Below are 24779 nucleotides of genomic sequence, written 5' to 3' on the forward strand. Positions count from 1 at the left end.
CAGGGGGTGCCCACCCCAAGACCAGCCCAACTAAGGAGGCCGGCAACTCTCGGGAACCATGAGTATTTAACGACTGTAATCAGCTTGCCCCAAGATGTGCCAAGGAATGGATATAGGTACTTGAGGCTACATCTGACTGAATGCTAGCTATGAGGAACCCAGTTGAGGTGCTTATCTGATCATTTACCTACTTTGATTAGTATTTGTAAGCAATAAACCTTTTATCCCTTGTACCACAAGCGGTTTAGAATCCAAAATGAAGCTGGCCCTGCCTCTTCCCCTTCATTCAATATACTCCTAAATCTTGGTGATTCCTCCTTCATGATAGTTTCCACATCTGTCCTTTCCTCTCCACTCAAACAGGTAACAACCTTGTTCAAGCTCTGGCTATAGCATGATTAGTGTACTCCATTAGCCCCCTTGCTGGTTTTTCTGCCTCCAGCCTCTTTCTGCTGCTGCATGGATCACTTTCTGGCAGGGTGGTTCATCACACATCTCTCCAGTCCTCCCAAACTACCAATGGTTACCCATCTTCCTCTGCAACAAACAGAAATGTCTTACCCTAGGCTTCAAGGCTCTCCAGTGACAGAGTTATTTCACCCACAATGTCCCAGAATGCACTCTTCCCTCCTTTCAAGCTTATCTTCTAGCCATCCCTCACTCCAGACTCTCCCACTTTCAAACTCTTGCTCACGCTGTTTCTACCTTGTGGGCAGGATTCATGTCTATCAGCTCGATTGTATTACACTCTTCCCAATATTGTAAGTGCTCAATAAATACCATTGATTGATTGATAATTGCTGGCATCCCTTTCCACAGCAGAAAAAGAACAACTTCCTAATATCCCTAGTGATGTCTACAACATTAAAAAAACCCTTCTGTTTCCATGTGTTCTTTCCTAAAGTGACCAACTTGCAATTTCCGAAGTTGAAATGGACAATTGTACCTTGGTGACAGAATTCTTTCTCCTGGGGTTCTCCGACAGCCGGGAGCTGCAACTGGTGTATGCCACGATGTTCCTCCTGGTTTACCTGGTGTCCCTGATGGGGAATCTCCTCATCATCGCCGTTATCACGTACGACCGGCATCTCCACACCCCTATGTACTTGTTCCTCAAGAACCTTTCCTTCATAGATCTCTGCTACATCTCTGTCACTGTCCCTAAATCCATCCTCAATGGATTGACTGGCAGTGTGTCCATCTCTCTCCTGGGGTGTGTTCTGCAGGTGTATTGGGTTACTTTCCTTGCATGTGCTGAGCTGCTCTTACTCACAGCCATGTCCTACGATCGCTATATTGCCATCTGCTGTCCTTTGCACTATGACAGCATCATAAACCGAGGGGCAAGTGTGAAGATGGTGGCCGTGTCCTGGCTTGGTGGAAGCTTCAATGGCTTCGTTCACACAACAGCAACTTGTACTCTCCCCTTCTGTGGGTTCAATGTGATCCACCAGTTCTTCTGTGAAATCCCCCAACTCCTAAAACTCTCCAGCTCTAGAAGGAATGTGCCCGAATTGGCAGTCACGATGGTCTCTGCAGTTTTTGTTCTTCTTAGTTTTATAGCCGTCATCATCTCTTACGTTCACATCTTCTCTGCCGTGATGAAGATCTCATCTGCAGAGGGTCAGTCCAAAGCCTTCTCTACCTGCCTGCCCCATCTCGTCGTTTTCACCACTTTTCTGATCACTTGTGTCTTTGAGTATTTAAAGCCAACATCAGATTCTCCCTCCATCCTGGATGTGCTGCTGTCTGTGTTTTATATTGTGGTGCCCCCCACCCTGAACCCCCTAATTTACAGTCTGAGGAACATGGACATGAAGGCTGCAATTGGGAAATCTATGGGTTCCTTCAGAATCTGGTAGGCTTTTCAGATTTCAAATTAGTCCGCATTTCACGGGATTGGTCAGTTGGTCAGTCAGTCCTAAAGCAGCTCCTCGTGACCATAAGGAAAAGAAGTTCCAAGAAGCCTCTGATGTAACTGGACCACTAAGCTGAGCAGTGGACTGTCAAGCCTGAAAGATCCTGGTGTATTCCAATTATTGAAGTGATAATCTAGGGACACGTCCCCTGGAATCTTGCATTGAGAATGACATTTAAGCCTCTATCCTGACCAGCAATAGGTGCAAATTAATTAGTCCTAGGTGATGAAGGTTTATGCATGCCACTGATACTTGCTTCAGCCCTGGAAGTCATATTCCTGCTGGGACATGGAGTAGAATAATTGAGAAGCTTGGGTGCAGCCCATTGCAGAGGGCACACAAAGGCTCGTGATGGGCAGGACCCACTGATGGGCAAGATGACCATCATAAGTGTTAATGTGCCCTGAGAGCCATTACCCAACTTGTGGATGATTTGCTAGTCACTGCAACTTCTGTGGTGCTTGGAGTAGTAGCAGTAATAGTAATAGTAGTAGTAGTAGTAATAGAGGTATCAGAAATGGAAGCATTGTGACCAAGTGGATACAGCACAGGCCTGGGTTCTAATCCCTGCTTTACCACTTGCCTGTTGTGTGACCTTGGAGAAAGTCACCATTTCTCTGGGCCTGTCAGTTCTACCTTCACAACATTGCTACACTCCGTCCCTTCCTCTCCATCCAAACTGCTACCACATTAACGCAGGCACTTATCCTATCCCACCTTTATTTTTTTATCAGTCTCCTTGCTTACCTCCCAGCCTCCTGTCTCTCCCCACTCCAGTTCATACTCCACTCTGCTGCCCAGATCATTTTCCTTCAAAATCATCCAGACCAAGTTTCCCCACTCCTCAAGAAACTCCAGTGGTTGTCCATCCACCTCCTCATCAAACAGAAGACTCCTCACCATTGGCTTTAAAGCATTTAATCACCTTGCCCCCTTCTACCTCACCTCACTACTCTCCTATTACAACCCAGCCCATACACTTTGTTCCTTTAATGCTAACCTTCTCACTGTGCCTCCAGCTTCTATATCTTGACACCAACCTCTCACCCACAACCTTCGTCTGGCCTGGGACGTCCTCCCTCCTCATATCAGATATATAATTGCTCTCCCCCAATTCAAAGCCTTATTGAAGTCACATCTCCTCCAAGAAGCCTTCCCTGACCAAGCCCTCCTCTCCTCTTCTCCCACTCCCTTCTGCATTGCTCTGACTTGCTCCCTTCATCTATCCTCCCTCCCATCCCCACAACACATATCTATTTATCTGTAAAATATTTATGTATTTATATTAATGTCTGGCTCCCCCTCTAGGCTGTGAGCTCAATGTGGGCAGGGAATGTGTCTGTTTGTTGTTGTATTGCTCTCCCCCAAGTGCTTAGTCCAGGTATTTGCACTCAGGAGGTGCTCAATAAATATGATTGAATGAATGAATGAATGGGCCTCCATTTACTCATCTGTAAAATGGAGTTTCAGTACCTGTTCTCCCTCCTGCTTATCCTATAAGCCACATAAGGGACAGCTACTGTGTCTAACCTGGTTGTCTTATATCTGCCCCAGTTCTTAGTTCAGCGCTTAGCACATGGTAAACATTAAGCAAATACTACACTTATCATTATTATTGGTATTTATTGGTAGCCAACTGGGTGCAGTGCACTATATGAAGATTTGGGATACTCAAGGCATGTTCCCTGCTGACAAGGAGCTTACTCTCTAGTGAAGGGAGTGGACGTAGAAATATTTATGAACAGTGGAATCAGAATAAATACACTGAAAATGCTATCAAATTTGCCTATAAATACAAGTGCAGAGGATAGGTACAAATAAAGATATGAGTGTAAGAAGCAGCTGAAGACACCAGGAACACACACAAGCAAGGGATTGTGTCTACTGACGCTATTATACTGTACTCTCCCAAGCACTTGGTACAGTGCTCCTCACACAGGAAGCACTTAATAAATACCATTGATTGATTTGGAATGGTATTTATTGAGGTCCCACTCTCTGCAATGCACAGTATGAAGCATTTGGAAAGGTAAACAGGAAGGAGAGATATGTCATCTGCCCACCAGGAGTTTACACTCTAGCAACAACAAATAGAAAGACAACTATTCCAGATTTTTCCACTCCATCTCATGTCTTTAGAATTCTCTCCCAGTGTTTCCCCAAACCCTCCATTTGTGCTTCAGGCTGACTGCTCACTCTTCATTTGAGAGGAAAATAAAGAATAGTGGGAAGTGGGAGGAAGGCAGTGTAAATGAGGGAAGGAAAGAAGAAAGGAGAAGGGAAACAAAGAGGTCTCTCACTGTAACAAGGCATGGAGTGTGTAGGAATTGTAGGCTGTGTTTTTCCTGGACCCCTCCATGGAGCGTTCATGGCCACTGGTCAAGATTTCAAGCTTCATAATGGTAATAATAATTGTGATATCTGTAAGGCACTTACCATATGCCAAGCACTGTATTAGACATAGTATGCTGGGTACAAACACAGTCCTTATACCGCATAGGCTCTCAGTCTAAGCAGATGGGAGAATGGTTATTTCATCTCCATTTTACAGTTCAGGAAACAGAGGCACAGAACGTTTTACTGACTCTCCCAATGTCACACTGCAGGCAGTGGCAGAGCCAGGACTAGGATCCAGGTCCTTGGACTCCCAGGCCACTGCTCTTTCCACTAGGTCACCCACACAATGCTGAGGTAAAACCATTCTGGAGTGAAGACTGGTTAAGTCAGAAGTATAGTCAGGTTGGTCCGTGGAGAAGGACCTATTATCCGATAGATGTTTTCTCCTTTGGGAAATCTTTTGGCCATAGCAGCCTTCCCATCGCTGCCTTCATGTCCCGGTTCCTCAGGCTGTAGATGAGGGGATTAAGGGAAGGGGGCACCATGGCATAGAACACAGACACCAGCAGGTCCAGTGCAGAGGGCGAGTCTGATATTGGCTTTAGGTAGGCAAAGAAGCCTGATGTGAGGAACAGAGTGACAACGATCAGGTGGGGTACGCAGGTGGAGAAGGCTTTGGAGTGGCCCTCTGCTGACGGCATCCTCAGCACGGCTGAGAAGATGCGGACGTAGGAGCCCACGATGAGCACGAAGCAGAAGAAAGATAAGCAGACGGCGATGGCCAAAATCACATCTTCCGTAACATGGACAGTGGAACATGCAAGTCTTAGCAACTGGGGACCGTCGCAGAAGAACTGGTGGACAGTGTTGGGGCCACAGAAGGATAGAGAGAAGGTGCTGGCTGTGTACACGATGGCATTCAAACAGCTGCCGAACCAAGAGGCAGCCAACATGCGTACACAGGCCCCGTGGGCCATGATGATCTCATAGTGCAGGGGGCGGCAGATGGCAATATAGCGGTCGTGGGACGTCACCATGAGCAGGGCCATCTCTGTTCCAGCAAATAAAAATACGAGGAATACCTGGGCAGCGCAGCCCAGCAGAGAGATGGAGTTGACATTCGTGAGGGAATTGAGGATGGATTTGGGGACTGTGACAAAGATGTAGCCGAGGTCAATGACGGAAAGGTTCTTGAGGAAAAAGTACATGGGAGTGTGGAACTGCCGGTCAATGGTGGTGACGGCAATGATGAAGAGATTCCCCATCAGGGCTGCCAGATAGACCAGCTGGAACAGCGTAGCATGGATCAGCTGCCACTCCCGGATGTCAGAGAATCCCAAGAGGAGGAATTCTGTCACCGTCGTGATGTTAGACATGGACTGGGAGGTGTCATGAGCTGCCTGTGGGAGTGAAGAATGAGTGCAAAGTCAACATCCCCAACTGAGCATCCTCTGAGTCTGCTATTAGTGTTGGGGGTTTTCTGGAGAAGAGCTATAAGCAATCTCCTGAAAAAGTATAATCTGATGGGTGACAGGAGGCAGCAGTGCATTTTTGCCCAGATACAACAGCAAAAAATAACAATTGTGGTATCTGTTAAGCACTTACTATGTGTCAAATGCAGTTCTAAGTGCTGGGGTAGATACACGATAAACAGTACCTCACCATCTAAGTAGGAGGGAGAAGGGTCTTAATCCCCATTTTACAGGTGATGAAACTGGGGCCCAGAGAGGTTAAATGACTTGCTATGATCACCCAGCAGGCAAGTGGCAGAGTCAGGTTAAAACAGAGGTCCCCTGACTACCAACCCTAGGCCATGCGGCTACTCAGTAACCCTACTGAATCACATCTCTGCCAAGTAGCCTCCTCTGATTATACTCTCATTTCCCCACTGTACTGGCATTCTCTTCGATGTCATCTATACACTTGAATCAGTACCCTTTGAGAACTTTTTTTCTCTCTTCTCCCCCAGGCATACAGCATTTATGTCCATATCTTTATTTGCTGCCACTTTCACTTCTTGTAATTTATTTGAATGCCTGTCTCCCCAACTAGTATTATTAGCTCCTTTTTTCAAAAATGGTATTTAAGTGATTACTATGTGCCAAGCACTTTTCTGAGTGCTGCGGTAGATGCAAGGTAATCAGGTTTTCCCACGCCACGTGGGGCTCACAGTTTTAATCCCCTTTTTTTACAGATGGCACTGTAAAACTGAGGCACAGAGAAGTTAAGTGACTTGCCCAAAGTCACAAAGCTGACAAGTGGCGGAGCTCCTTGAGGGCAGTGGTCATGTTGTGCTGTAATTTTCCAAGCACTTGATGCAGTGCTCTGCACATAGTAAGTGCTCAATAAGTATCATTTATGTATTGATTGATCTTTGCATTAGGGTCTGTATCCTTTAAGAACTTCGATATTCACCGCACCCCCAGTCGCACAGCACTTTGCCCATAGTCTTATATTCTGTTGCTTCCCTTATTTGTAATTTATTTTAATGCTTGTCTCTCTTACTATTCTATAAATCCCTTAAGGAAAGGCATCATCGTCTACCTACTCTATTGTACTGTGCTGTCCCCAGTGCTTCATACAGTGCTCTGCACCAAATAGCACTTAACAAATACAATTGATTGAGATATGATTCCAGGTAGAATCCAGATATATTTCCATGCCAGTGAGTCAGCAGATATTTACTGCACCCTCCCACAAGGTCGTCCACTGCCTTTCATTGACAGGGATCATGGTAAAGAGTAGACCTCCTCTCAAAATCTACAACCTCCACCCGTGCTTCTGACCTCATCTTCTACCATTCACTTTCCAGTGGCTTCTTCTACATTGCTTGTAAGCATGCTCACGTATCCCTTATCTTCAAAAAAACCCTCTTTGTCCCTACAACTCCCACCAACTCTTGTCCTATCTCCCTCCTACCATTCCACTCCAAACTCCTTGAGCAAGTTGTCACTTCTCCTCCAATTCTGTCCTTGATCCACTCCAATCTGGTTTCCGTCCCCTTTCACCCACTGAAACCACCTTCTCTAAGGTCACCAGTGATCTCCTTTTGCCCAATCCAATGGCCTCCATCCTAATCTTCCTTGACCTCTCAGCTGCCTTCAACACTGCTGACCACCCCCTTCTTGTGGAAACATTATTCAACCTCGGCTTCACTGACATTGTCTTCTAGTTTTCCGCTCCTTTACGATCTCTTTCACGGGCTCCTCTGCCTCCCACCCTCTAAATCTAGGAGTCCCTCAAGGATTGGTTCTAGATCCCCTTTTATTCTCCAGATACAACCCCTCCCTTGGACAATTCATTTGCTACCATGACTTCAACTACCTTCTCTACATGGATGATTCCCTAATCTACCTCTCCAGCTCTGACTCTCTCCTTCTCAGCAGTCTCATATTTACTCTTGCCTTCAAGACATTTCTATTTGGATTTCCTGTTGTCACCTCAAAGTTAACAAGCTTAAAACAGAACTCCTCATCTTCTGACCCAGACTCTGTCCTCCCCTTGTCTTTAAGATCACTGAAGACAACACCATTATCCTCCTTGTCTCACTAGTCTGTACCCTTGCCATTATCATCAACATCCCTCTCATTTAACCCACATATTCAATATGTCACCAAATCCTGTTGCTGTTACCTTCACAACACCATTGAAACCCATCCTTAATGGTCCATACTAATTGCTGCTATGTTGATCCAAGCACGTATCGTAGTCTGACTTGATGACTGCAGCAGCCTCTTGGCTGACCTTGCTGCCTCCTGTCTTTTCCCAGTCCAGTTCACTTTTCACTCTACTGATTGGATCATTTTCTAGAAAAATGCTCAGTCCACATCTCTCCACTCCTCAGGAACCTCCAGTGGTTTCCCATGACCCTCCACATCAAACCGAAACTTTTACCATCAGCTTTCCAGCGCTCAATGGCCTTGCCCCCTACTACCTTACCTCCCCCATTTCCTCCTACAACCCAGCCTGCACATTTCACTCCTCTAATGTCATCCTACTCACTGCCCCTCAGTCTCATATACGTCACTGCCACCTCTCACCCACATCATACCTCTGACCTGTAGTGCCCTTAATCTTCATATCTGACAGATGACATCCTCCCCACCTTCAAAGTCTTATCGCAAGCACATCTCCTCCAAGAGGTCTTCCCTAACTAAGCCTTCATTTCCTCTTCTCCCACTCCCTCTGCATCACCCTTGCACTAGGATTTGTACCATCTCTTCACCCCTCCGTTAGCCCCACAGCACTTATATACTTATCTGTAGTTTATTTATTTTAATGTCCATTGTCTCCTCCAAGAGGTCTTCCCTAACTAAGCCTTCATTTCCTCTCCTCCCACTCCCTCTGCATCACCCTTGCACTAGGATTTGTACCCTCTCTTCACCCCTCCGTTAGCCCCACAGCACTTATATACTTATCTGTAGTTTATTAATTTTAATGTCCATCGCACACTCCAGACTGTAAGCTCGTTGTAGGCTGGGGATGTGTCTTTTTATTGTTGCATTGTACTCTCCCAAATGATTAGTACAGTCCTTTGTATACGGTAAGTGTTTAATAAATATGATTGACTGATTAATCGATTGATTGGTCTCTCCAGTCCCCCCAAATCCCCAGCGGTTGCCCATCCACCTCCACATAGAATAGAAATGCCTTGCTCTCAGCTTTTCAATTCTCAATCGGCCCGGCCCTTCATATCTTACCTGGCTGATTACACACTACAACCCAGGTCACATGCTTCACTACTCTAATGCCAACCTACTCATTGTACCTCAATCATGTCTACCTCACCTCTGACCACTTGCCGATATCCTGCCCCTAATCTGGGACTCTAACCCTGTTAATATCTGGCAGACTCTCACTCTCCCTATCTTCAAAGCCTTATAAGAATCTCACCTCTTCCAAGAGGACTTCCCCCCTCAAGCCCTCATTTCCCCTACTGAGGACCAGAGGGGGGTCTCTCCCCACATCTTATTGATAACTTGTGTTTAGCTCAGCATTTAGCATCGTGTTTGGAGTGAGTGCTTGATCAATCCCATGCATTTCAGGAGGAACTCACTGACCTGGGGTGGGTTCGTGCTTAATTGCCCCTGCTGCTCCCTCATCCTGTCATCTGCAGGCCAATGATCACGTCGTGTGGAGGTTGGCTAACTGTAAAATCATTTCGATTTTAAGCATCATAGATTGTCTCCTGGGGCTGGACTGTTCTGTGACTGGCACAGCCTTGTCCACCGCAAAGTCCCAGAAGTGGGAGCAGTACAAGTCCCAAAGGGTCTCCAGAGTGCAGATCCGGGCCAGTGGGGCAGGCCACCTGGTTTCAGAGATGGGACTGTTCCCAGGGCACAACCAGGGAGGAATTGGTTCTGCCTTCTCCTCAGTCTCAGATTGACCATGATGACGTGATACCTCGGCACTTTGAAGCCAACCCAGCAGACACAAGCCTGGCAAAGGCATGGAAGGGAGGGACCATGACTCTTCCCTGGCAGATGGAAAGCCCCTTGGGGTCAGGGATCATGTTTATTAACTCTATTGTACTTTTCCAGTGCTTAGTACAGTGTTCTGCCCACAGTAAATGGTCAATTAGTAAGATTGATAGATTTATTGACTGATTTATGAGGACATCCTCCTACACATTTTCCAGATGGAGATCCTCTCTAGATCACTGTGCCTGTATTTCTAACCCCTCTTTACTGACAAGTAAACCCTGGTATTATCCTTGACTCCTCTCTCTCATTCCAACCAAATATTCAAATCTATCACTAAATCCTGTCGATTAGTCCATCAAGACATTGCTAAAATCTGCCCTTTCCTCTCGATCCAAACTACTACCACATTAATCCAATCACTTATCTTACCACCCACCCCTTGATTACTATATCAGCCTCTTTGCTGACCTCCCAGCCTCCTGTCTCTCCCCACTGCAGTCCATACTTTACTGCCCAGATCATTTTCTACAGAAATGTTTAGTCCACATTTCCCCACTCCTCAAGAAACTCCAATGCTTGCCTATCCACCTCCACATCAAACAAAAACTCCTCACCACAGGTTTTAAAGCACTCATTCACCTTGCGCCCTCCTACCTGAGTTTGCTACTCTCCTACTACAACCCAGCACACAGACTTCGCTCCTATAATGATAACCTTTTCACTGTACCTTGTCCTCATGTATCTCACCACCAACAGCTTGCCTATGTCCTACCTCAGGCCTGGAATGCCCTTCCTCCTCATAGGAGACAAAAATTACTCTCTCCCCCTTCAAAACCTTATTGAAGGCACATCTCCTCCAAGAGGCCTTCCCTGACTAAGCCCTCCTTTCCTCTTCTCCCTTTCCCTTCTATGACACCCTGACTTACTCCCTTCATTCATCCCTTGATAGCAGCAGACAGCATAGTTCTTTGTGTGTGCTGCAGGTCACAGGAGCTCAACTCAAACTGTGGTTTTGAAAGGGGAAAAAGAGGGAGCTGGGAACAAACTGCTATGGCAACCCGGGGATGCCCCATGGCAGCAAAGGCTTTCGGTGCTGGACTCCTTGACACCTGGGGTGGGTGGACCCCAGTGTTGTCTCCACAGGAAACAGCCCAAGGCTCCCCTCTTTGTCATGGAACCTGAACCTGAGGAAGCCAAGGGTAGCACAGAACAACAAGAAACAGAAAAATACAGAGCAACCACAGTCACACAATAGAGAAATGACACAGTTGTCGTTTTCACACATGTACAGACATACTGGAGTTGGAAAGCCACACTCTAACAAGAAATTCTCAGTAGAGTCTTGGGGAGGATGGAGGCTGATTTGTGCTAGTGAGGATTTCCTCATAATAGAAAATTCAGCACAGAGAGATGGTAAATTGCAGGGTTGATTGCAGTGAGAGAATATTTGGGTTTATCAATGTCCAGGTAGGACAGTGTGTTCTGAGTTCATAAACACTACCCCTGCCCTCAAGGAGATCAATCTTACCACCAGAAATTAAGAAACTGCCATGAATTTTGTGAGTCAGACCCCAGAGATCATGTTTACCAACTATATTTTATTTTACCCTCCCACGTGACTGGTAAGTGCTCAGCAGATAGTAAGGAGTCAATAAATACTGCTGAATGATTGATCAATTCTCTTCTGGGTAAGAGCCGTTGGAGCTTCTTAATTTGATTCATTCCACTAAGATTGTAAATTATCCGAGGCAAGGGATTGTGTCTACTGATGCTATTATTCTGTACTCTCCCAAGCACTTGATAGAGTGCTCCTCTCGCAGTAAGCACTTAATAAATACCATTGATTGATTTGGAATGGTATTTATTGAGGTCCCACTAGCTGCAATGCACAGTATGAAGCATTTGGAAAGGTAAACAGAAAGGAGAGATATGTCATCTGCCCACCAGGAGTTTACACTTTAACAACAACAAATAGAAAGAATCTATTCCAGATTTTCCAATTCCATGACACGTGTTCAGATTACTCTCCAAGTTTTCCACCAAACCCTCCATTTGTACTTCAGACTGACTGCTCACTTTTCATTTGAGAGGAAAATAAAGAAAAGGGGAAAGTGAGAGGGAGGCAGTGTAATAGAGGGAAGGAGAGAAGAAAGGAGAAGGGAAACAAAGACGTCTCTCACTGTAGCAAGGCATGGAGTGAGTAAGAATTGTAGTCTCTGTTTTTCCTGGACCCCTCCATGGAGCATTCATGGCCACTGGTCAAGATTTCAAGCTTTATAATGATAATGATAATTGTGATATCTGTTAAGCACTTACCATACGCCAAGCACACAGTTCTTACCCCACATAGGCTCTCAGTCAAAGTAGGAGAGAGAATGGTTACTTCATTTCCATTTTACAGATAGTGAAACAGAGGCACAGAAAGTTTTACTGACTTTTCCAATGTCACACTACAGACAGTGGCAGACCCAGGACTGGAATCCAGGTCCTCGGACTCCCAGGCAACTGCTCTTTCCACAGGTCACCCAGACAATGCTGAGGTAAAACCATTCTGGAGTGAAGACTGGTTAAGTCAGAGCCATGGTCAGGGCAGTCCATGGAGAAAGACCTTTTATCCGACAGATAGTTTCTCCTTTAGGAAATATTTTGGCCACAGCAGCCTTCCCATCGCTGCCTTCATGTCCCGGTTCCTCAGGCTGTAGATGAGGGGATTAAGAGTAGGGGGCACCACGGCATAGAACACAGTCACCAGCAGGTCCAGTGCAGAGGGAGAGTCTGGTATTGGCTTTAAGTAGGCAGAGGTGCCAGACATGATAAACAGAGCCACGATGACCAGGTGGGGTACACAGGTGGAGAAGGCTTTGAAGTGGCTCTCCGTCGACGGCATCCTCAGCACGGCTGAGAAGATGGGGACGTAGGAGCCCACGATGAGCACGAAGCAGAAGAAAGCTAAGCATGTGCTGATGGCTAAACTCACATTTCCTGGGACATGGTCAGTGGAACATACAAGCCTTATCAACTGGGGACCATCGCAGAAGAACTCGTGGACAGTGTTGGGGCCACAGAAGGATAGAGAGAAGGTGCTGGCTGTGTACAGGATGGCATTCAAACAGCTGCTGAACCAAGAGGCAGCCAACATGCCTACACAGGCCCCGTGGGCCATGATGATCTCATAGTGCAGGGGGCGGCAGATGGCAACATAGCGGTCGTGGGACATCACCGTGAGCAGGGCCAACTCTGATCCAATGAATAAAAATATGAGGAATACCTGAGCAGCGCAGCCCAGCAGAGAGATGGAGTTGATATTTGTGAGGGAATTGAATACGGATTTGGGGACTGTGATGGAGATGTAGCCGAGGTCAATGACTGACAGGTTCTTGAGGAAGAAGTACATGGGGGTGTGGAACTGCCGGTCAAAGGTGGTGATGGCAACGATGAAGAGATTACCCATGAGGGCTGCCAGATAGACTAGGAGGAGCAGCGCAGCTTGGATCAGCTGCAACTCCCGGATGTCGGAGAATCCCAGGAGGAGGAATTCTGTCACTGTCGTGATGTTAGACATGGTCTGGGAGACATGAGCTGCCTGTGAGAGTGAAGAATGATGCAAAGTCAACACCCCAAACTGAGCATCTTCTGAGTCTGCTATTAGTGTTGGGGGTTTTCTGGAGAAGAGCTATAACCAATCTCAAGAACATTTATCATCTGATGGGGTGACAGAAGGCAGGAGTGCATTTTGGCCCAGATACAACAGCAAAAAATAATAACTGTGGTATCTGTTAAGCACTTACTATGTGCCAAATGCAGTTCTAAGTGCTGGGGTAGATACACTGTAAACACTACCTCACCATCTAAGTAGGAGGGAGAAGGGTCTTAATCCCCATTTTACAGGTGAGGAAACTGGGGCCCAGAGATGTTAAATGACTTGCTAAGACACCCAGCAGGCAAGTGGCAGAGTCAGGTTAAAACTGAGGTCCTTTGACTACCAGCCCGAGGCCATGCGGCTACTGTAATGTCACTCCTACTCGCACCATCTTCAAAAATACTGCTAAATCACATCTCCTCCAAGTAGCCTCCTCTGTTTATTCTCTCATTTCCCCACTCTATTGGCCTTCTCTTCTATGTCATCTATACAGTTGAATCTTTACCCTTTGAAAACGTTTTTTTCTCACTTCACCCCCAGACATACAGCACTAATGTCCATATCTTTATTTGCTGCCACTTCCACTACTTGTAATTTATTTTAATGCCTGTCTCCCCAACTAGTATTGCTAGCTCCTTTTTAAAAATGGTATTTGTTAAGCGATTACTATTTGCCAAGTGCTATTCTAAGCGCCAGGGCAGATGCAAGGTAGTCAGCTTGTCCCACGTGGGGCTCACAGTTTTAATCCCCTTTTTTACAGATGAGGTAAGTGAGGCACAGAGAACTTAAGTGACTTGCCCAAAGTCACGAAGCTGACAAGTGGCGGAACTCCTTAAGGGCAGTGGTCATGTTGCGCTGTAATTTTCTAAGCACTTAGTATATTGCTCTGCACGAAATAAGTGCTCAATTAGTATCATTTATTTATTGATTGATCTAAGCATTAGGGTCTGTATCCTTTGAGAACTTCGATATTCACCCCACCCCCATCACACAGGACTTTGTCCATAATCTTAGACTCTGCTGCTTCCCCTACCTGTAATTTATTTTAATGTTTGTCTCTCCTACTAGTCTATAAACCCCTTAAGGGAAGGGATCGTGTTTACCAGCTCTATTGTACTGTGCTCTTCCCAGTGCTTAGTACAGTGCTCTGCACCAAAAAGCACTTAATAAATACAATTGATTGAGATATGATTCCAGGCGGAATTCAGATATATTTCCATGCCTGTGAGTCAGCAGGTATTTACTGCACCCTCCCACAAGGTTATCCACTGCCCTTCACTGAAAGGGATCATGGTAAAGAGTAGAACTCCTCTCAAAATCTACACCCTCCACCAATGCTCCTGACCCCGTTTTCTACCATTCCCTTTCCAGTGGCTTCTTCTGCATCGCTAGTAAACATGCTCACCTATCCCCTATCTTAAAAAAAAAAACTCTCTTTGTCCCCACAACTCCCATTGTCCTACGTCCTTCCTATCATTTCTTTCCAAACTCCTTGAGCAAGTTGCCTGCTTCTTCTCCTCCAATTCTGTCTTTGATTCACTCCATTCTGGTTTCGGCCCCCTTTGCTCCACTGAAACTGCCTTCTCTAAGGTCACCAGTGATCTCCTTCTGCCAAAACCAAAGGCCTCCATCCAAATCACCCTTGACTACTCAGCTGCCTTCAACACTGTTGACCACCCCCTTCTTGTGGAAACATTATCCAACCTCGGCTTCCCTGACACTGTCCTCACCTAGTTTTCTGCTCCTTGCCAATCTCTTTCACAGGCTCTTCTGCCTCCCACCCTCTAAACGGGGGGGTTGGGGTCCCTCAAGGATCGGTTCTAGATCCCCTTTAATTCTCCAGGTACACCCACTCCCTTGGACAATTCATTTGCTCCCATGACTTCAACTACCTTCTCCACATGGATGATTCCCTAAGCTACCTCTCCAGCTCTGACTGTCTCCTTCTCAGCAGTCTCATATTTACTCTTGCCTTCAAGACATTTCTATTTGGATTTCCAGTTGTCACCTCAAAGTTAACAAGCTCAAAACAGAACTCCTCATCTTCTGCCCCAGACCCTGTACTCCCACCATCTTTAGGATGACTGAAGACAACACCACTAGCCTCCTTGGTTCACAAGTCAGTACCCTTGCCATCATTATCGACATTTCTCTCATTTAACCCACATATTCAATGTCACCAAACCCTGTTGGTTTTACTTTCACAACACCACTGAAATCCATCCTTAACTCTCCATCCCAATTGCTGCTATGTTGATCCAAGTACTTATCGTAGCCTACTTGATGATTGCAGCAGCCTCCTGCCTGACCTTGCTGCCTCCTGTCTTTCCCAAGTCCAGTTCATGCTTCACTCTGTTGACCGGATCATTTTTCTAGAAAAATGTTCAGTCCACATCTCCCTACTCCTCAGGAACCTCCAGTGGTTTCCCATTAACCTCCGCATTAAACAGATTCTTTTACTATTGGCATTCCAGCGCTCAATGGCCTTGCCCCCTCCTATCTTACCTGCCAGATTTCCTACTACAATCCAGTCCGCACATTTCATGCCTCTATTGTCAACCTACTCACTGCACCTCAGACTCGTTTACCTCACTGCCACCCTCTCACCCACATCATGCGTCTCTCCTGGAGTGCCCTTACTCTTCGTATCTGACAGACGATCGTTCTCCCCACCTTCAAAGTCTTATCGCAAGCACATCTCCTCTAAGAGGTCTTCTTTAACTAAGCCTTCATTTCCTCTTCTCCCACTCCCTTGGCATCACCCTGACACTTGGATTTGTACCCTTTCTTCATCCCTTCATCAGCCCCACAGCACTTATGTATATTTCTGTAATTCATTTGATTATATTAATGTCTTCTCCCGCTCCAGACTGTAAGCTCGTTGTGGGCTGGGGATGTGTCTATCGGTGTATTGTACTCTCCCAAATGATTAGTATAGTCCTTTGAACACAGTAAGTATTTAATAAATGGGATTGATAGATTAATCGATTGATTGTTCTCTCCAGTCCTCAAAAATCTCCAGCGGTTGCCCATCCACTTCCACATCGAATAGAGATGCCTTGCCCTCAGCTTTTAAATTCTCAATTGGCCCGGCCCTTCATGCCTTATTTGGCTGAATACCCACTACAACCCAGGCCACATGCATAACTACTCTACTGCCAACCTACACAGTGTACCTCTATCTTGTTTACCTCACCTCTGACCACTGGCCTACATCCTGCCTCTATCCTGGGACTCTACCCCTGTTAATATGTGGCAGACTATCACTCTCCCTATCTTCAAAGCCTTATAAGAATCACATCTCTTCCAAGAGACCTTCGCTTCTCAAGCCTTCATTTCCCCTACTGAGGACCAGAGTGGGGTCTCTCCCCACATCTTATTGATACCTTGTGTTTAGCTCAGCATTTAGCATCGTGTTTGGAGTGAGTGCTTGATCAATCCCATGCATTTCAGGAGGAACTCACTGACCTGGGGTGGGTTTGTGCCTAATGTCCCCTGCTGCTCTCCTTATCCTGTGGGTCTGCAGGTCATCGATCGCATCTTGTGGAGGTTGGCTAACTGGAAAATCATTTTGCTTTTAAGCACCCTAGATTGTCTCCTGGGGCTGGACTGTTCTGTGACTGGTACAGCCTTGTTGACCGCAAAGTCCCAGCAGTGGGAGCTGTACAAGTCCCAAAGGGTCTCCAGAGTGCAGATCCGGGCCAGTGGGCAGGCCACCTGGTTTCAGAGATGGGGCTGTTCCCAGGGCACAACCAGGGAGGAATTGGGTCTGCCTTCTCCTCAGTCTCAGATTGACCATGATAACGTGACACCTCAGCACCTTAAAACCAACCCAGCAGACACAAGCCTGGCAAAAGCATGGCAAGGAGGGACCATGACTCTTCCCGGCCAGATGGAAAGCCCCTTGCAGTCAGATCATGTCCACTGACTCGATTGTACTTTGCCATTGCTTAGTACAGTGTTCTGCCCACAGTAAATGGTCAATTAGTAAGACTGATAGATTTATTGATTGATTTATGAGGACATTCTCCTACACAGTTTCCAGATGGAGATCCTCTCTAGATCACTGTGCCTGTATTTCAAACCCCTCTTTACTGACAAGTAAACCCTGGTATTATCCTTGACTCCTCTCTCTCATTCAACCCAAGTATTCCAATCCATCACTAAATCCTGTCAAATCATCCTACATGACATTGCTAAAATCTGCTCTTTCCTCTCCATCCAAACTACTACCACATTAATCCAATCACTTCTCCTACCCCACCTTGATTACCGTATCAGCCTCCTTGCTGATCTCCCGGCCCCCTGTCTCTCCCCACTCCAGTCCATACTGTACTCTGCTGCCCAGATCATTTTTCTACAAGAATGTTTAGTTCTTGTTTCCCCACTCCTCAAGAAACTCCAATGGTTGCCTATCCACCTCCGCATCAAACGAAAACTCCTCACCAGAGGTATTAAAGCAGTCAATCACCTTGCCCCCTCCTACCTGACTTTGCTACTCTCCTACTACAACCCAGCCCACGCACCTCACTTCTTCAATGCTAACCAGCTCACTTTACCTTGACCTCATCTATCTCACTACCAACTTCTTGCCCATGTCCAACCTCTGGCCTGGAATGCCTTTGCTCCTCATATCAGAATGAAAATTACTGTCTTCACCTTCCAAGACTTATTGAAGGTACATCTCCTCGAAGAGGCCTTCCCTGACTAAGCCCTCCTTTCCCCTTCTTCCTTTCCCTTCTATGGCACCCTGACTTGCTCCCTTCACTTATCCCTTGGTAGCAGCAGACAGCATGGTTCTCTGTGTGTGCTGCAGGGCACAGGAGCTCAACTCAGACTGTGGTTTGGAAAGGGAAAAAGGAGGGAGCAGGGAACAAACTGCTGTGACAACTCGGGGATGCCCCATTTCAGCAGAGGCTTTTGGTGCTGGACTCCTTGGCACCTGGGGAGGGTGGGCAGCAATGTTGTCTCCACAGGAAACAGCTGAAGGCTCCCCTCTTTGTCATGGAGCCTGAATCTGAGCAAGCCAAGGGTAGCAAAGAATAACAAGAAACAGATAAATACAGGACAACCACAGTCACGAAACTGAGAATTGACACAGTTGTCATTTTCACACCTGGACGAACTGGAATTGGAAAACTACTCCCTAACATGAAATTCTCAGCAGGTCCATGGGGACGATGGAGGCTGGTCTGTGCTAGTCACGATTTCCTCAGACTAGAAAATTCAGCACAGAGCGATGGTAAATTGCAGGGTCGACTGCAGTGAAAGAATAGTTGGGTTTATCAATGTCCAGAAAGGACAACGTGTTCTGAGTTCAGAAACACGACCCCTGCCCTCAAGGAGCTCAATCTTACCACCAGTAATTAATAAACTGCCATGATGTTTGTGAGTCAGACCCCAGAGATCATGTTTACCAATTATATTTTATTGTACTCCCCCAAGTGACTAGTAACTGCTCAGCACACATTAAGGAGTCAACAAAGCCTTAGCCTGGCTAAGGGGCTAAAAGCAGATATACGTTATTCGGTATCATACATATGTACAGATCTGGATGTCTACTTTGTCTTTGCGATTGTTTCCTTTTAAGGGATTGGGAAGGTTCAGTCATCATATCCCAAGGTTTGGAAAGCAACAGAAGAAGAAGAATTGGAAAAATTGTTAAATTGTTAAAATGAGAGCAGCTGGGCTCAGTGGAAAGAGCGTGGGCTTGGGAGTCAGAGGTCATGGGTTCTAATCCCAGCTCCGCCACATGTCTGCTGTGTGACCTTGGGCAATTCACTTAACTTCTCTGAGCCTCCGTTACCTCATCTGTAAAATGGGGATTAAGACTGTGAGCCCCACGTGGGACAACCTGATCACCTTGTATCCCCCCCAGCACTTAGAATAGTGCTTTGCATATAGTAAGCACTTAACAAATGCCATTATTATTATTATTATTATTATTATTATTATTATTATAAATACCACTGAATGATTGTTTAATTCTTTTCTGGGTAAGAGCAGTTGGAACTTCTTAATTTGATTCATTCCACTACGATTGTAAGCTGTCCGAGCAAGGGATTGTGTCTACCAATGCTATTATACCGTACAGCCCCAAGCATTTGGTACAGTGCTCCGAACACAATAATCAGTTAATAAATACCATTGATTGATTTGGAATGGTATTTATTGAGGTCCCACTAGCCGCAATGCTCAGTATGAACCATTTGGAAAGGTAAACGTAAAGGAGAGATACGTCATCTGCCCACCAGGAGTTTACACTCTAACAAAAACAAACAGAAAGAGATCTATTCCAGATTTTCCCACTCCATCTCATGTCTTCAGAATTCTCTCCCAGTTTTTCACCAAACCTTCCATTTGTGCGTCAGACTGACTGCTCACTCTTCGTTTGAGAGGAAAATAAAGACAAGGGGGAAGTGGGAGGGAGACAGTGTAAATAAGGGGAAGGTAGAAGAAAGGAGAAGGGAAACAACGATGTCTCTCAGTATAGCAAGGCATGGAGTGGGTAAGAATTGTAGTCTGCGTTTTTCCTGGACCCCTCCTTGGAGTGTTCATGGCCACTGGTCAAGATTTCAAGCTTCATAATGATAATTATAATCGTGATATCTGTTAAGCACTTACCATATGCCAGCACTGTATTGGATATAGTTTGTTGGGTTCAAACACAGTCCTTTCATTCATTCATTTCATTCAATCGTATTTATTGAGTGCTTACAGTATGCAGAGCACTGTACTAAGTGCTTGGAAAGTACAATTCAGCACCACATAGAGACAGCCCCACTCAGCAATAGGTTCACAGTCTAGAAGGGGGAGACAGACAGCAAAACAAAACAAGTAGACAGGTGTCAATATCATCAAAATAGATAAATAGAGTTATAGATATTTACACATCATTAATAAAACAGAGTAATAGATATTTACAAATATACACAAGTGCTGTGGGGAGGGGAAGGGGGTAGGTCAGAGGGAGGGAGTGGGGATGATGAGGAGTGGTGGAGGAGCCCAGGAAAAGGGGGGCTCAGTCTGGGAAGGCTTCCTGGTGGAGGTGAGCTCTCTGTAGGGCTTTGAAGGGAGGAAGAGAGCTAGTTTGGTGGATTGTATTGCATGTATTGAATGGAGGGCATTCCAGGCCAGTGGTAGGACATGGGGCAGGGGTCGATGATGGGATAGGCGAGAACGAGGCACATTGAGGCAGTTAGCGGCAGAGGAGTGGAGGGTGCGGGCTGGGCTGTTGAAGGAGATAAAGAAGGTAAGGTAGGAGGGCATAAGGTGATGGAGAGCTTTGAAGCCAATAGTGAGGAGTTTTTGCTTCATGCATAGGTTGATAGGCAACCACTGGAGACTTTTGAAGAGGGAATTACATGCCCAGGGCGTTTCCGTAGAAAGATAATCCGGGCAGCAGAGTGAAGTATGGACTGAAGCGGGGAGAGATAGGAGGATGGGAGATCAGAGAGGAGGCTGACGCAGTAATCCAGTCAGGATAGGATGAGGGATTGTACCAACAAGGTAGCTGTTTGGATGCAGAGGAAAGGGCAGATCTTGGCGCTGTTGTGAAGGTGAGATGGGCAGGTTTTGGTGACGGATTGGATGTGTGGGGTGAATGAGAAAGCGAAGTCAATGATTACACAAAGACTGTGGGGTTATGAGACCGGAAGGATCATAGTGCTGCCACAGTGATGGGAAAGTCAGGGAGAGGACAGGGTTTGGGAGGGAAATAAGGAGCTCAGTCTTGGAAATGTTGATCTGAAGGTGGTGGGCGGACATCCTGGTGGAGATGTCCTGAAGGCAGGAGGAGATTCGAGCCTGGAGGGAGGGAGGGAGAACAGGGGAGGAAATGTAGATTTGGGTGTCATCTGTGTAGAGAGGATGCATGACTCAGTGGAAAGAGCCCGAGCTTTGGAGTCAGAGGTCATGGGTTCAAATCCCTGCTCTGCCAACTGTCAGCTGTGTGAATTTGGGCAAGTCACTTAACTTCTCTGTGCCTCATTTACCTCATCTGTAAAATGGGGATTAAGACTTTGAGCCCTCCTTGGGACAACCTGATCACCTTGTAACCTCCCTAGCGCTTAGAACAGTGCTTTGCATATAGTAAGCACTTAATAAATGCCATTATTATTATTATAGTTGAAGCTGTGGGAGTGAATGAGTTCACCAAGGGAGTGAGTTTAGATGGAGAACAGAAGGAGACCAAGAACTGACCCTTGAGGAACCCCTACAGTAAGGGGATGGGAGGGGGAGGAGGAGTCCATGAAGGAGACTGAGAATGTAAGGCCAGAGTGATAAGAGGAGAACCAGGAGAGGATGGAGTCCGTGAAGCCAAGGTTGAATAATGTGTTGAGGAGAAGGCGATGGTCCACAGTGTCTAAGGCAGCTGAAGAGTCGAGGAGGATTAGAATAGAGTAGGACCCTTTGGATTTCTCAAGAATCAGGTCATTGGTGAGCTTTGAGAGGGCTGTTTCAGTGGAGTGTAGGGGAAGGAAGCCAGATTGGAGGGTGTCTAGGAGAGAATTGGAGTTAAGGAATTTGAGGCAGCGAGTGTAGATGACTCGTTCTAGGAGTTTGGAAAGGAAAGGTAAGAGGGAGACAGGGTGATAACTGGAAGTGGCAGTGGGGTCAAGAGAGGGTATTTTTAGGATGGGGGAGACGTGGCTTTGTGTGAAGTCAGAGGGGAAGAAACCAGTAGGGAGTGAGCGGTTGAAGATGGAAGTTAAGGAGGGGAGAAGGGAAGGGGTGAGAGTTTTTATAAGATGAGAGGGAATGGGGCCCGAAGCACAGGTGGATGGGGTGGCATTTGAGAGGAGGGAGGAGATCTCATCTGAAGATACTTCTGGGAAGGATGGGAAAGTAGAGGACAAGGTTGAGATGGGGGGACGGAGAAGGGGGAGGGGTGAATTTGGGGCGCTCAGACCAGATGGTGTTGATTTTCCTAATGAAGTAGGTGGCCAGATCGTTGGGGGTGAGGGATGGTCACTGCTCTCTCCCCCTCCCTCCAGGCTTGCATCTCCTCCTGCCTTCAGGACATCTCCATCTGGATGTCTGCCCGGCACCTAAAACTCAACATGTCCAAGACTGAACTCCTTGGCTTCCCTCCTAAACCCTGCCCTCTCCCTGACTTTCCCATCACTGTTGACGGCACTACCATCCTTCCCGTCTCACAAGCCCGCAACCTTGGTGTCATCCTTTACTCCACCCTTCACATCCAAGCCGTCACCAAAACCTGCCAGTCTCAGCTCCGCAACATTATCAAGATCCGCCCTTTCCTCTCCATCCAAACCGCTACCCTGCTCGTTCAAGCTCTCATCATATCCCGTCGGGACTACTGCATCAGCCTCCTCTCTGATCTCCCATCCTCGTGTCTCTCCCCACTTCAATCAATACTTCATGCTGTTGCCCGGATTGTCTTTATCCAGAAACACTCTGGGCATGTTACTCCCCTCCTCAAAAATCTCCAGTGGCTACCAATCAATCTGCGCATCAGGCAGAAACTCCTCACCCTCGGCTTCAAGGCTGTCCATCCCCTCGCCCCCTCCTACCTCACTTCCCTTCTCTCCTTCTCCAGCCCAGCCCACGCCCTCCTCTCCTCTGCCGCTAATCCCCTCACCGTGCCTCGTTCTCGCCTGTCCCACCGTCGACCCCCAGCCCACGTCACCCCCCTGGCCTGGAATGCCCTCCCTCTGCCCATCCGCCAAGCTAGCTCTCTTCCTCCCTTCAAGGCCCTACTGAGAGCTCACCTCCTCCAGGAGGCCTTCCCAGAGTGAGCCCCCTCCTTCCTCTCCCCCTCGTTCCCCTCTCCATCCCCCCGTCTTGCCTCCTTCCCTTCCCCACAGCACCTGTATATATGTATATATGTTTGTACATATTTATTACTCTATTTATTTATTTTACTTATACATATCTATTCTATTTATTTTATTTTGTTAATATGTTTGGTTTTGTTCTCTGTCTCCCCCTTCTAGACTGTGAGCCCACTGTTGGGTAGGGACTGTCTCTATATGTTGCCAGCTTGTACTTCCCAAGCGCTTAGTACAGTGCTCTGCACACAGTAAGCGCTCAATAAATACGATTGATTGATTGATTGATTGATTGATGGAGGAGGGGGAGGAACAGGGGGCCTGAGGAAGGAGTTAAATGTCCAGAACTGCTGAAGGGGGTGATGGGCATGGGTGTCAATAAGGGAAGAAAAATAGCTTGCTCTCGGTCTAAGTAGGAGGGAGAATGGGTATTTCATCCCCATTTTATAGATAAGGAAACAGAGGCACAGAAAGGTTTACTGATTTTTCCAATGTCACACTACAGACAGTGGCAGACCCAGGACTAGAATCCAGGCCCTCGGATTCCCAGGCCAGTGCTCTTTCCACTAGGTCACCCAGACAATGCTGAGGTAAAACCATTCTGGATTGAAGACTGGTTAAGTCAGAGGAATGATCAGGGCGGTCCGTGGAGAAGGACCTATTAACCAATTGATTGTTGCTCCTTTGGGAAATGTTTTGGCCATAGCAGCCTTCCCATCGCTGCCTTCATGTCCCGGTTTCTCAGGCTGTAGATGAGGGGATTAAAGGTAGGGGGCACCAAGGCATAGAACACAGATACCAGCAGGTCCAGTGCAGAAGGAGAGTCTGGTATTGGCTTTAGGTAGGCAGAAGTGCCAGACGTGACAAACAGAGTGACGACGACCAGGTGGGGCAGACAGGTGGAGAAGGCTTTGGAGCGGCCCTCCGCCGATGGCATCCTCAGCACGGCTGAGAAGATGCGGACGTAGGAGCCCACGATGAGCACGAAGCAGAAGAAAGATAAGCAGATGGTAATGGCTAAGCTCACATCTTCCAGGACATGGTCAGTGGAGCATGCAAGTCTTAGCAACTGGGGACCATCGCAGAAGAACTGGTGGACAGTGTTGGGGCCACAGAAGGATAGTGAAAACGTGCTGGCTGTGTACATGATGGCATTCAAACTGCTGCTGAACCAAGAGGCAGCCAACATGCGTACACAGGCCCCGTGGGGCATGGTGATCTCATAGTGCAGGGGGCGGCAGATGGCGACATAGCGGTCATGGGACATCACCGTGAGCAGGGCCATCTCTGATCCACCGAGTAAAAATACGAAGAATACCTGGGCAGCGCAGCCCAGCAGAGAGATGGAGTTCACATTCGTGAGGGAATTGAACACGGATTTGGGGACTGTGATGGAGATGTAGCCAAGGTCAAGGACGGACAGGTTCTTGAGGAAGAAGTACATGGGAGTGTGGAACTGCCGGTCAAGGGTGGTGACGGCAATGATGAGGAGATTCCCCATCAGGGCTGCCAGATAGACCAGGAGGAACAGCGCAGTGTGGATCAGCTGTAACTCCCAGATGTCGGAAAATCCCAGGAGGAGGAATTCTGTCACCGTCGTGATGTTAGACATGGTCTGGGAGATGACATGAGCTGCCTGTGAGAGTGAAGAATGGTGCAAAATCAA

At 47.0% G+C, this 24779-nt stretch overlaps 3 protein-coding genes across 3 annotated transcripts; 1 reads left to right on the forward strand and 2 right to left on the reverse strand.

Annotated features, from left to right (window-relative positions):
• Positions 1 to 1043: 1043 nt before the first annotated feature.
• Positions 1044 to 1978, forward strand: LOC119924113 (putative olfactory receptor 14L1). Its single transcript, XM_038743160.1, has 2 exons — positions 1044 to 1766; positions 1853 to 1978. Exons 1-2 carry the CDS (start codon positions 1044 to 1046, stop codon positions 1976 to 1978), a joined length of 849 nt encoding a protein of 282 aa, XP_038599088.1.
• Positions 1979 to 4681: 2703 nt separating this feature from the next.
• Positions 4682 to 5632, reverse strand: LOC119924115 (olfactory receptor 14A16-like). Its single transcript, XM_038743161.1, has 2 exons — positions 5255 to 5632; positions 4682 to 5173 (listed from the first exon to the last, which is right to left on the reverse strand). The coding sequence occupies exons 1-2, from the start codon at positions 5630 to 5632 to the stop codon at positions 4682 to 4684; spliced, it is 870 nt and encodes a 289-aa protein (XP_038599089.1).
• An 87-nt stretch (positions 5633 to 5719) lies between these two features.
• Positions 5720 to 24308, reverse strand: LOC119924116 (olfactory receptor 14K1-like; the record flags this gene model as incomplete). Its single annotated transcript, XM_038743162.1, has 3 exons — positions 5720 to 5761; positions 12525 to 12577; positions 23861 to 24308. Coding segments are annotated over 3 exons (543 nt in total), but the record flags the coding sequence as incomplete, so codon positions are not given.
• Between the last annotated feature and the right edge of the window lie 471 nt (positions 24309 to 24779).

The sequence above is a fragment of the Tachyglossus aculeatus genome, unplaced genomic scaffold (assembly GCF_015852505.1).
Source record: "Tachyglossus aculeatus isolate mTacAcu1 unplaced genomic scaffold, mTacAcu1.pri scaffold_82_arrow_ctg1, whole genome shotgun sequence".
Classification (NCBI taxonomy): Eukaryota; Metazoa; Chordata; class Mammalia; order Monotremata; family Tachyglossidae; genus Tachyglossus; species Tachyglossus aculeatus.

Coding starts and splice junctions, on each gene's coding strand:
- LOC119924113 (XM_038743160.1), top strand. CDS start 1,044: ATGGGGAATCTCCTCATCATCGCCGTTATCACGTACGACCGGCATCTC. Junction 1,767..1,852: donor TGTCTGTGTTTTATATTGTG/GTGCCCCCCACC, acceptor GGGTTCCTTCAG/AATCTGGTAGGCTTTTCAGA.
- LOC119924115 (XM_038743161.1), bottom strand. CDS start 5,632: ATGTCTAACATCACGACGGTGACAGAATTCCTCCTCTTGGGATTCTCT. Junction 5,174..5,254: donor GCTATATTGCCATCTGCCGC/CCCCTGCACTAT, acceptor AGCTGTTTGAAT/GCCATCGTGTACACAGCCAG.